At 48.4% G+C, this 11,456-nt stretch overlaps 1 protein-coding gene across 4 annotated transcripts in view; it reads right to left on the bottom strand.

Annotated features, from left to right (window-relative positions):
• Positions 1-4,786: 4,786 nt before the first annotated feature.
• Positions 4,787-11,456, bottom strand: part of lgr5 (leucine rich repeat containing G protein-coupled receptor 5) — a 39,964-nt gene continuing 33,294 nt past the window's right edge. For 3 of the 4 annotated variants that reach the window (XM_023952228.1, XM_023952226.1, XM_023952229.1), the window contains 7 exons: positions 8,347-8,418; positions 8,134-8,259; positions 7,940-8,070; positions 7,207-7,290; positions 6,564-6,807; positions 5,706-5,842; positions 4,787-5,627 (listed from right to left, as the gene is read on the bottom strand). In XM_023952228.1, coding sequence (XP_023807996.1) covers positions 4,933-5,627; positions 5,706-5,842; positions 6,564-6,807; positions 7,207-7,290; positions 7,940-8,070; positions 8,134-8,259; positions 8,347-8,418 — 1,489 coding nt within the window. In that variant the 3' untranslated portion in view covers positions 4,787-4,932. The remainder of the gene's footprint in view (positions 5,628-5,705; positions 5,843-6,563; positions 6,808-7,206; positions 7,291-7,939; positions 8,071-8,133; positions 8,260-8,346; positions 8,419-11,456) is intronic. The other variant, XM_023952227.1, reaches the window with a different exon arrangement.

The raw sequence follows: 11,456 nt of genomic DNA, 5'->3' as shown, positions 1-11,456 counted from the left end.
CTGTCACAAAAACATCTGACTGATGAGTGAAAAAGCAAACTTTCTGAAAACAATAAGATCAGGATCAGCTGGAACTGCTGTGCTGCTCCGTCTGTGGCCAGCAGGGGGCAGCAAACAACAGAGAACTAAAGAGACAAAGAATTTAAACAAGAACATTTGAAAACAGCAGGAAACTACAACTTGACTGAAATCTTTAATGACTGCAGTCAAATCAGCTGATGGATGACGGCGGATCTCCTGGATCTGAGAGAAAAGTCACGAAACTTTCAGACTTTCTAGTGGGTCAGCGTCAAAAAGTCATAAAACTGTAGAGTTGGACTCTACAGCAAGGATACCAAGTAATGTCTCAAAGAACACAAAAACAGTAAAAAAACCAAAGAGATTGAGTCTTTTCCAGATGTTTCAGTCATCTGCAGACACCGGAGCGTTCAGGCGATCCGTTCTGCGTTTGGTGACTCACAGTGACGCAAGAAATGGAACAAAGACGACGGAAACTCCTCTGAGGGAGGATCGGATCAGTTCAGTCAATCGTGTGTAAATAATCAATCAGGTGTTCACTTTTCCTCCTTTTCACCCCCACTGGAGGCAAAGCTTCTATTTAAGGTGTTTTTCTTCTTGTGTTTGACAAACTCTGTGACCTTTTGTTGACCTGATCCAACGCTCTTCAGCTTTTGAGACGGTTTCAGCAGCAAAGACCAGTTCTGACGGTGAGTCCAGTTTATTGAAAACAAAGCATTGGCTGCTGTTTTAGTAAAGCTGGGGGGGGGGGGGGGGGGGGTGTCACTCCTTCCTCTCTGCTTTCAGTAACATCATGATACACACTCACCTGAACACACCTGCTGGCTGACTGGAGACTCCACAGTGTTAGACCACTGCACTGAGTGGCTGCATCCAGACGGCTCACCTCTGCACAAAGACGGACGTTTGTGAGGCTGCAGACACGCCTGATGGATGACGTGTGTGAGTCCGTGTGTGTACTTATGTGTGACATCATAACCTTGAGCCTCCAGCAACCTTTGCTGTTGTTGTTTCTCTTTGTGTTCAAAGATTGTGTTTTTCTACTTCACTCTTCAAATCGGACTGAACCATCCCAGCAGAACCAAACAAGTGATTCACAGCAAACAAGAAGAACCAACAAAAGACGAAACACAACAATTAGGCTGAAGTGTCCAGAGAAATCCCTGAAATGAAAAATCCCCAAACAAAAACCTCTGACTGAGTGACGTCATCCATAGAAAATGGTTTATTCCGGCTCCAACCAAATGAAGTCAATTTAGTCTGCCTTTTGATACAATGCGGACGCCTCCATGTTGGAGCCAGATGTCCTAAGTGGAAACCACTCTCACCAGTCAGGAGTGAGCTTGTCAGAAGGCCACACCCCCTACCACTTGACAGCGTCTACATGGACTGCTTGAACGTCGGACGCCCAGTCACTGACAGGAAACCAGACGCCCACTTCCTGCTTGGCCTCCTGAGCTCTGAAGAGCGGCGACACCCTGTGGCTCCTCCCATCACGGCACGCTGAGGTCAAGCTTTAGTTTTCACTCCGACTCCTTACATTTAAATCTGTAAAAACAAAACTTTGATCCTCATGAAAAAGACAGAGTTCTGTTTTTTTGTGATTGGTGTCCTGAATGACTGACAGGCGGCTGTGAGTCATCTTTACATTCAGCACAGATCCAGAAACTCCTGCAACCACCTTCTACCTCAGCGGTTCTCTGTGAAGACAGAGGATGAGCATCACCACCCGCCTTCAGGCATCCGCAGCTTCATTCGTCCGGATTTAAGCGCCGACGCGTCTGAAGACGTCAGGAACCAAGCAGAGATGGGGAGGGTCAACCACCTCTCCAGAGAAACGGAGGCAGGGAGGCGGAGTCAGAGCTCCTCCTCATTTCTCCAGGAGCATCCAAGCGTTGCTTACGTTCCCGCCGCGTCCTGGATGAGACGGTTTGAACGCTCAGCTGCAGACTGACATCCTGATGAAAACGTCTCTGCAGATGAACACTGAGTCACTAATAGAATCCCGTTTGCATCAAAAACATCCTTTATCTGTGACCCATCAGAACCCAGACCCATTTCCTCACAATCATGTGTGTTGACCACAGACCAAGTGGACCACAGAAAACATGTTTGAACCATCATGAGAGGAGCCGAATGTGCTTTCATGAAGGAGGAATGACTGCAGTGAAGGTTTCTCTGATCTCACACTTCAGAACCACCTTTGGGTCTTTTTCTGTTGGACTGGTTCTAAAGTTCTGAGTTGTAACCGGTTGGAGAGCTCTTTTGGGACTGAGTGATGAGGTCATCGCTTTGTCTCCCGGGACTGAAGCGTGCTCCGTTTGCTTCAGCTGTGACACCCGGGTTGTGCAGCTCCTGTTTTGTTTATGTCCATTTTGAGGGCGTGGCCTCCAGGTCGGTGGTCATTTTTGATAAAGCGATGAACGTCGTCAGAGCCCCAGAATCTGCATATTCATGAGTTTTTGCTGCCTGCGATCTTGACTGTCTGTGAACAGAAAAGTTCCTGCAGACTCATGAAAATATTCTAGTTCTGCCTTTTATTGTTTTGCTTTCATCAGATTTTCATCTTGGCTGCGCTTTCCCCCTGCAGGATCAATAAGGGACATTCTATTCTACTCTATTCTAAAAGACATCTTCTATCATAATCCTGTCAGTTCAGTTCTATTGTATCATATTCTTTTCTGAAATCGATTCTATTCTCGTCAGTCTTTAGCCGTTCTTTTCAAACACCAACATGGAGCTGAAATTCTTTTCTACAAACCAGGACGACGATCTTTTTGGTTCAGTTGATCTTTTTTAGGTTATTTTGATTTTATTCCAACAGAGGAACTTCAAAGGAAGTGTTGACCTCTGACCTCACCTTCATCATCAAACAGGAAGGAAGATCTGTTTTTTTGCTGATGGATGCTTTTATTTTCAGTCGGGTTTATTATCCATGATCTGCTTTTTCCTCACAAAGAACAAACAAACAACAGATTATTTAACCAGTTTTATTTTATTTGACATCATAACTAAACACTAAATTACCTCCAAAAACGACGTTGTTTTACAAAACTTTACAATAGACGGCTTCACAGTTTTTGAAGCTCATCAACTTTTTAGACGTTTTAAGTGCTGATCATAGAAAAATAACTCATTTTTTTCCCTTTATGTTTCCAAAAGAGATGAAGAGAAAATAACTTTCCTGTTTTATTAAATGTGGGATTTAAGTCCAGATGGGAAAAGTTCTAATCTAAATGAAAATGGAAACACGGCTGGGAACCTTCTGTGGATGCGGTCCGGCTCCACCGTGACTCATGACCTCCTCCCCCAACATGAGGTGCAGCTGACGGGACAAAGCCCCTCCTCTTTTATCCCAGTTTTCCAGCTTCATGGGAATTTTCTGCAGAAACTCCTGCAGGCTGGAAGGGAAACGATCAGAAAACTGCAAACCGTCCGAAGGCGGAAAAACGGCGTTTAGGACTAAAGGTTTGGACGCTGAATCCCAGCAGGAGTCATTGAGACGTTTGTGATTGTGGAGGCAAACGTTTCACTGAAACCTTTTTCTTCTGCTAAACAAACTTTTTGTTCTTTACAGACCAAAACGAGAAACCAGTTTCTTTACTTCAACCATCAACCATCTTTCTGCAGGAAGCAGGAAGGTCTCACAAAGATGCCCCCCCCCCCCCCCCCATCCAAACCAGGCTCTTTTTGATTGGGGGGTACACTCAGGACCTGTAGAACCCTGCATAACCCTCCCAACACTGAGGGAGACCCCCAGCCTCCACCTCCTCATTGGGGGGAGTTGAACTGTCCGTTCATGAGGGGGGGTGGGCTCTGGTTCATCTGGATCCACAGTCTGAGGCCGTTTCACATAACGGTCACAGCAGATCCTCATGGGACCAGAATCCCCTAAACTGGTCCCTGAACCACCTCAGCTCAGACCGTCCTCTTCAGAACCGGACGGTCTCAGTCCCAGATGTTCGTCTGGGTCTTTAGGAGGACAAACATCCTCATGATCCATGATTCCAGAATCCAAAGTAGAACTTTAAAACCTCTTCAAACACCGACAGAGAAGCTTTTATCCTGTGGAAGTTCCATCCTGAAGAACTTCAGGAATTTCTTTTTTATTCAAATGAAACGGTTGAGCTTCAAATCCCGAGTCGCCTCTGTTTTCACGTCGAGGTTTGACTTTGTGACGGAGCTCGCAGGCCTGCTGCAGTTCTCACACGCGCTCGCCAGAACATCAGCTGCTGCCGCGAGCGTTTGGGCCGACGTTTGCTAACACGGCGCTGCGAACCCAGGAGTTTTTCAAAGTAAAAGCACGGTAATGGACACCAGTGTGTCCGGATGTGTTTGGGTCAAACACTGAATGAAGCTGAAGTTTCCTTAGAAAACATTTAAAAAAATCATTGGGGGGGTGGGGGGGGTGGGGGGACCTGCTTCTAATTACATAAAAAAGTTTGGAAGTTCCGGTTCCTAACTATCGGGCCTTACATGACCTCTATGCGACCTCTTACAGTTCCAGGAAGCTACTGAATGACTTTACTAAAGGGTAAATAGTAGAGAGCAGATCTCTGCATTCTGGTGTTCAGAGACCTTCCAGCCCACATCATGATGCTCCCACCACTCTGTTTGATCATTCTGATCTGCAGCTCTAAGGCTGAAGGTTGTGATTCTTACAGGAAAGGCGCTTGGATGGGTTGTTTTGTTGGGATTTGACGTCTCAATCTGTAAAACGTTTCTTTCCACATGATCGATTTGCAGGGCCGCCGCCGCCACCGCCGCCACCGCCGCCGCCACCGCCGCCGCCACCGCCGCCGCAATCAGAAAGTTGAGATGTTGAAAAGTGTGGATGAGTCAGAAACCTCTCGTGTTCAATGTTGCTGCTTTGTTAGGTCAGATCTTCAGCCTCCTCTCCCTCTGTGTGTCAGTTTAGTGATGAAGGCCAGCAGCCTCCGCTGAATGGAGGCCTTTTGCTCCTCTCGACTCCTCCTCCTCCTTCAAATGTTCAACAGCCACCAGCCCCTGCGTGGAGTCGCACGACTGTTTCTCCACATCCTCGTCGTAGTCTGAATCCAGCGTGCTTCCTCTAGCCTTCGCTCGCCTCCATAGCTTGGATGGCGCCACGCCTCTGCACGTGCGTTTGGCCAGCGACGCCAGCTCCTCCCTGGCGAGCGGGTTGAAGAGGAGGTAAAGCAGGGGATTGACGCAGGCTGGCAGCGGCGCCACGAGCAGCAGCAACGCCTTTGCCGCCTCCGGCCCGACGGCGGGGAGCCGCAGGAGGGAGGAGAAGGAGAGGAAGGCAACAGGGAGGTAGAGGAGGCAGTCAGAAAACAGCAGCCAGGCCACGTGTCGGGTCAGCGCCGCCTCCTCGTCACACGCAGGAGCTGCTTTGCTGCTCTGACAATAAAAACGGATGTAGGCGAGCGTCATGAGGAGGAAACAGAGCGAGTCAAACAGCACCATGGACACGGAGAACGCCAAGGAGGAGGACACGGACGGCAGCGGCAAACAGAAGGAGGTGCTGCTGTTTCCAGCCACTAGAGGGGGCAGCGTGATGGCGGCGCCCAGCAGGAAACACAGACAGATGGACAGACGGATCCAGAGCGGCCACCCGGCAGAGCGACCTGCAGAAAGAGAAGACATCCTGAGTTCACGTCTGCCAGTCTTCTTCCAGCTCGCTCTGCAGCTGCCGCCGCCCTCACCGCCACTGCGCACGGCGGACGCCACGCATCGCTCCAGAGCGGCGACAGTCAGCAGGAAGAGTCCGGTCTGAGACGCAAAGACGCACAGGAAGCTGCTGAGGTGACACAGGAAGCTGCTCTCCCACTTCGCTCCGAACCTGCAACCAGCAGCAAAACAGTCACACAAACAAAAGGCGTCCAAAGGCGTCTGCTGCGGACAGGAGGCGAGGCCCATGAAGGTCAAACAAGGTCACGGTTGACCCCCAGCAGAGTGTGAAACTTAAACTGTAGGGGGGAGATTTTTAACGATATTTAGGAAACATAATGAATGTCCATATTTGGCTTTGTGACGTCAGAAACTTAAGATGAGCAGATCTGACCCAGAGAAGATAAAAACCCTAGAAAATGGTAAATGTCATCATGTTTAAGCCTTAGGGCCTTTTTGACCCCACCACTACTAATCCTACTTTACAATCTGCTTTATTCATTTCCATGTCAAACAGATTTTTGGGTCAACCTTCTGGTTCTTTTACACAATACTTTCACGATGAACCGTTTTGTAACAAAAAAAAACGAATAAATGAGAATAATTATGGTTTTTATGTTTTATAATAAAGATCCAAACCGTATAGATAAATATTAATGTTTACTTTCCAAAACAAAGTTTGTCTTATGTAAATGTATTCAATCTTCCAAGGATCTATCCCATAATCCCAATGATTTGTCACAAATTTCAAAACTATTAACTTTTATTAACGTTTAATGTTTCATATTGAATAAAAACGACACTAACGGCGAGTCGGCATCAAACACAGCGGTGACTTCAGAGACCCGGAGGGTCAAAGTGACCCAAACCTCTGAGCGGTTTTGGTTTCTTACCTCCAAAAGCTTCCAAAGGTCCAGGCGTCCACAGCGGCCAGCCACCCCCCCCAAACTCCCATCAGCCCATTCACCAGAGCCAGCAGACCAATCAGCAGCTTGGTGGGCGTCACCAAGCTGGCAGGAGAGAAGAAGACGGCCAGAACCACCAGACTGTTACTGATCAGGGAGGTTCCTGCCATGAGCCACACCCCGCCGCGGATCATCCAGCTGCCCAGCAGGTGGCGACACGGCCTCAGCGGACCTGCAGAACACCGTTACTGAAACTGGGTTTGCTTTTTTACCGGATGAACAATTCAACCGTCAAACTTCTACTTTGATCTTCTGCAAAGACGAGTTTCACAATCTGGATTTCATCCTTTCAGGAGCAGCAGCTGCAGCCTGGAGGAGTCTCTTCTGGATTCCTTCAAACGTCTGGTTGCATTTGTGAATCTTTTCTCCAGATCTCCAGGGGATCCTGTGGTTGATCTTTAGTCTTTTTTGCTTCCCCAAAATCCTTCAGAGCTGCAGAACTTCAGGAAGGACACTCTGAAGTCCTGCTGCTCTGTGGAAGAAGTTCTCGTCATATTTGAAAAGTGTCCCCTGACCCTAACCCTGACCTCTGACCCTGACCTCTGACCCTGACGGAACCTGCAGTGGGTACCTGGTGTCGGGCTGCAGTGGACGGCGTGTTGAGGTTTGGGCCCGTCCTCAAACTCCATCAGAAAGTCCTCCCAGTCCGGTTCTGCTGCAGAGACAAAGCAGGACAACGTTCTTCCAAACCTGTTCAGATGGATGGAAAAATCCCTGGAAGGATTTTTATCTGACAGGATCAGCACCAAACATCTTTCCCAGACTAATTACAGTCTAATTAAAGTCAGAGTTCGGCGTGGCGATCATACAGAGTGGTCTAAAAACATCCCACTTACAGTTATCAAAGGTTTGTGAAAACTTGAAACCATCAATGTCTCAGTTTTATATTATTTTAACTTATTGACTATGTTTACAGTTTTATTATAATAATTTGGTACATTTTATGTGATATTTCTGCGATTTTAGTCTATGCTTTGCCTATGAATGGCTTTTGGCCTGTTGGTGAACACGTATAAATAACACAGTTCCAGTAGTTGTCTTTAAGTTCAGATCTTTGATTTGTTTGGCTTAAAATGAACTTGTTGTTGTTGTGATGGACGTTTGTGAAAACCACAACCATCCAGCAGAGGGCAGCAACACACAGCTACTCTGTCCACCCTGAGTGTGTCACAGGAAGAAGAAAGTGTTTTCAGATGCGTAATATTGTTAACAATAATATTATTGTTACTAATTTTAGGCTCAGGGCTGCCATGACACGTCGTGAGCACAAATCTTAACCCATCTCTCTGAGGGAGAAGGTTCACCTTGACTGGAGAGAACGGCGGCATCTCTCCCAGCCGCCTCCACAGCCTCCTCCTTCTCCCAGGACGAACCTCCTTTCCTGTCACAGGAGATGAAGGCGCAACACTGAAAGGCGTAGGGAAGCTCCATCCACCTGCCAAGAACCAACATGAGAGGCCGGACCTCCACCTCCAAACCCGGAGACGCCGCTCCTCACCTGACCCGCGGCAGGTCCTCTCGTGCGATTAACTCCATCAGCTGACCGTTACCGGCCAGGCGAAGGTGAGTCAAGGTCTGCAGGCCGCTCAGGGGCAGAGATGACAGCTGATTGGATGACAGATCCCTGCACAGACAGGTGGGGTGGCATCAATAACTAATCCGGTTGATTTTGTTTCTGTGTCGCTCGTTGGTTGTGATGGTAGAACCTCACAGTCTGTTCAGCGCCGGCAGAGCAGAGAAGCCGTTGGGTTTGACGGTCGACAGCCGGTTCCAGGAGAGATCTCTGCCAGACACAAACGGCAGCTTTGAGGAGGGAAATCCACTTCACTTCCTTCAGAAACACGTCTCAAACAAAAACTTCCCATGTTTGATTCAAGTTAAATAAAACTATCAGAATTAGACTTTTATTAGAAGGTAGCACTGAAACCAATGATTACATTAACACTTAATTATAGGTTGAATATTTCAGGGAAAATGCTAAATAATATAATTATTAGGTAGATATTTCAGACAATCATCTAATGGATTTTCTCCATTTCCATGCAATGTGTCAGTTCAAATCATTTGAAAAAATATATGAATGTTTATTCTTACAGGTGGATGTCTGGATGGATTTTGTCTATCTCATTAGTACTAATGGTCATTTTAATTTGAAAACATACTAAAATCCTTTATTTTAGAAGCTAAAAGTGGTTTTTAAAGCTAATAGAAGGCCTTCAAACTAAAAACAACATTTCATCCAGAAAATGAGGGGAAACCAGAAATGTGTTTTAGAGGATTCTGCAGCAACGACACAGACGATTTTCACAAGTCCTCACCCCCCCCCAGCAGCTCCTGTGAGTGAATCTGATGATCATTTGAAAACTTTTATTTTTCTGATACATAAATAGAATTCAGTGTGTCTGAAACTACCAGACTTTCCGTTTGTTTCTCCTCTCTTCAGTCCATCAGGTCTGCTGGATCTGCTTCTCAGCAGCTCGTTTGGATTAAGCGGCTTGGAGCCGGGCGTAACAGCTGCTCTTTGTTTCTAACGCAGACGTGGGGGGGGGGGGGGGGGGTCTTAAATGATCAGTCATGATGTTCAGACATGATGCTGAAGCTTAGGAGGCGCTGTGGGCTGACTCCATCAGTGGAGGAGCAGCACTCTGATCCTCCACCTTCACCGCTTCTCTGATTCCACCCGTCCACATCTCAGCGCCTCATGCGGGCGCTGAACCCTCATCTCCGCACAGAACATGCGTCCTCCAGCAGCTCCAGCCCCCCATACCCGTCCTGTGTCCTCTACACCTCCACATCCTCCCACTCTCAGATCCGGACGCTTCCTTTACCCGCCTCAGCACCATGTGGGCGGAGCTTCCAGCTGCTCTGCTCTCAAACTTTGAGCAGCCTGAACTCTCGCGGTCATCTCGTTCCTCCTCTGTAAATGTTGTCTTTGTTGTACCTCATCTTGTTTTTTCCGGTAACGTTTAAATGAAATGGATTTCCCAGTGTTCCACCATGCTGTGAGCATGCGTGTGTGTTTGTGAGCATGCGTGTGTGTGTTTGTGAGCATGCGTGTGTGTGTTTGTGTGCATGCGTGTGTGTTTGTGTGCATGCGTGTGTGTTTGTGTGCATGCGTGTGTGTGTGTGTGCATGCGTGTGTGTTTGTGTGCATGCGTGTGTGTGTGTGTGCATGCGTGTGTGTTTGTGTGCATGCGTGTGTGTTTGTGTGCATGCGTGTGTGTGTGTGCATTCGTGTGTGTGTGTGTGCATTCGTGTGTGTGTGTGCATGCGTGTGTGTTTGTGTGCATGCGTGTGTGTGTTTGTGTGCATGCGTGTGTGTTTGTGTGCATGCGTGTGTGTTTGTGTGCATGCGTGTGTGTGTGTGTGCACGCGTGTGTGTGCACGCTTGTGTGTGTGTGTGCATGCGTGTGTGTTTGTGTGCATGCGTGTGTGTGTTTGTGTGCATGCGTGTGTGTGTTTGTGTGCACGCGTGTGTGTGTGTGTGCACGCTTGTGTGTGTGTGCACGCTTGTGTGTGTGTGCACGCTTGTGTGTGTGTGCACGCTTGTGTGTTTGTGTGCATGCGTGTGTGTGTGTGTGCACGCTTGTGTGTGTGTGTGCATGCGTGTGTGTTTGTGTGCATGCGTGTGTGTGTGTGTGCATGCGTGTGTGTGTGTGTGCATGCGTGTGTGTGTGCACGCTTGTGTGTGTGTGTGCATGCGTGTGTGTGTTTGTGTGCATGCGTGTGTGTGTTTGTGTGCATGCGTGTGTGTGTGTGCACGCTTGTGTGTGTGTGCACGCTTGTGTGTGTGTGCACGCTTGTGTGTGTGTGCACGCTTGTGTGTGTGTGTGCATGCGTGTGTGTTTGTGTGCATGCGTGTGTGTGTGTGTGCACGCTTGTGTGTGTGTGTGCATGCGTGTGTGTGTGTGTGCATGCGTGTGTGTTTGTGTGCATGCGTGTGTGTTTGTGTGCATGCGTGTGTGTTTGTGTGCATGCGTGTGTGTTTGTGTGCATGCGTGTGTGTGTGTGTGCATGCGTGTGTGTGTGTGTGCATGCGTGTGTGTGTGTGCATTCGTGTGTGTGCATTCGTGTGTGTGTGTGCATGCGTGTGTGTTTGTGTGCATGCGTGTGTGTTTGTGTGCATGCGTGTGTGTTTGTGTGCATGCGTGTGTGTTTGTGTGCATGCGTGTGTGTGTGTGTGTGCATGCGTGTGTGCATGCGTGTGTGTTTGTGTGCACGCGTGTGTGTGTGTGTGTGCACGCTTGTGTGTGTGTGTGCATGCGTGTGTGTTTGTGTGCATGCGTGTGTGTGTTTGTGTGCATGCGTGTGTGTGTTTGTGTGCACGCGTGTGTGTGTGTGTGCACGCTTGTGTGTGTGTGCACGCTTGTGTGTGTGTGCACGCTTGTGTGTGTGTGCACGCTTGTGTGTGTGTGTGCATGCGTGTGTGTTTGTGTGCATGCGTGTGTGTGTGTGTGCACGCTTGTGTGTGTGCATGCGTGTGTGTTTGTGTGCATGCGTGTGTGTGTGTGTGCATGCGTGTGTGTGTGTGTGCATGCGTGTGTGTGTGTGTGCATGCGTGTGTGTGTGCATGCGTGTGTGTTTGTGTGCATGCGTGTGTGTGTTTGTGTGCATGCGTGTGTGTGTTTGTGTGCATGCGTGTGTGTGTGTGCATGCGTGTGTGTGTGTGTGCATGCGTGTGTGTGTGTGCACGCTTGTGTGTGTGTGCACGCTTGTGTGTGTGTGCACGCTTGTGTGTGTGTGCACGCTTGTGTGTGTGTGTGCATGCGTGTGTGTTTGTGTGCATGCGTGTGTGTGTGCACGCTTGTGTGTGTGTGTGCA

The sequence above is a fragment of the Oryzias latipes genome, chromosome 23, assembly GCF_002234675.1.
Source record: "Oryzias latipes chromosome 23, ASM223467v1".
NCBI classification, from domain to species: domain Eukaryota; kingdom Metazoa; phylum Chordata; class Actinopteri; order Beloniformes; family Adrianichthyidae; genus Oryzias; species Oryzias latipes.
This window is presented reverse-complemented; position numbering and strand designations above follow the sequence as displayed.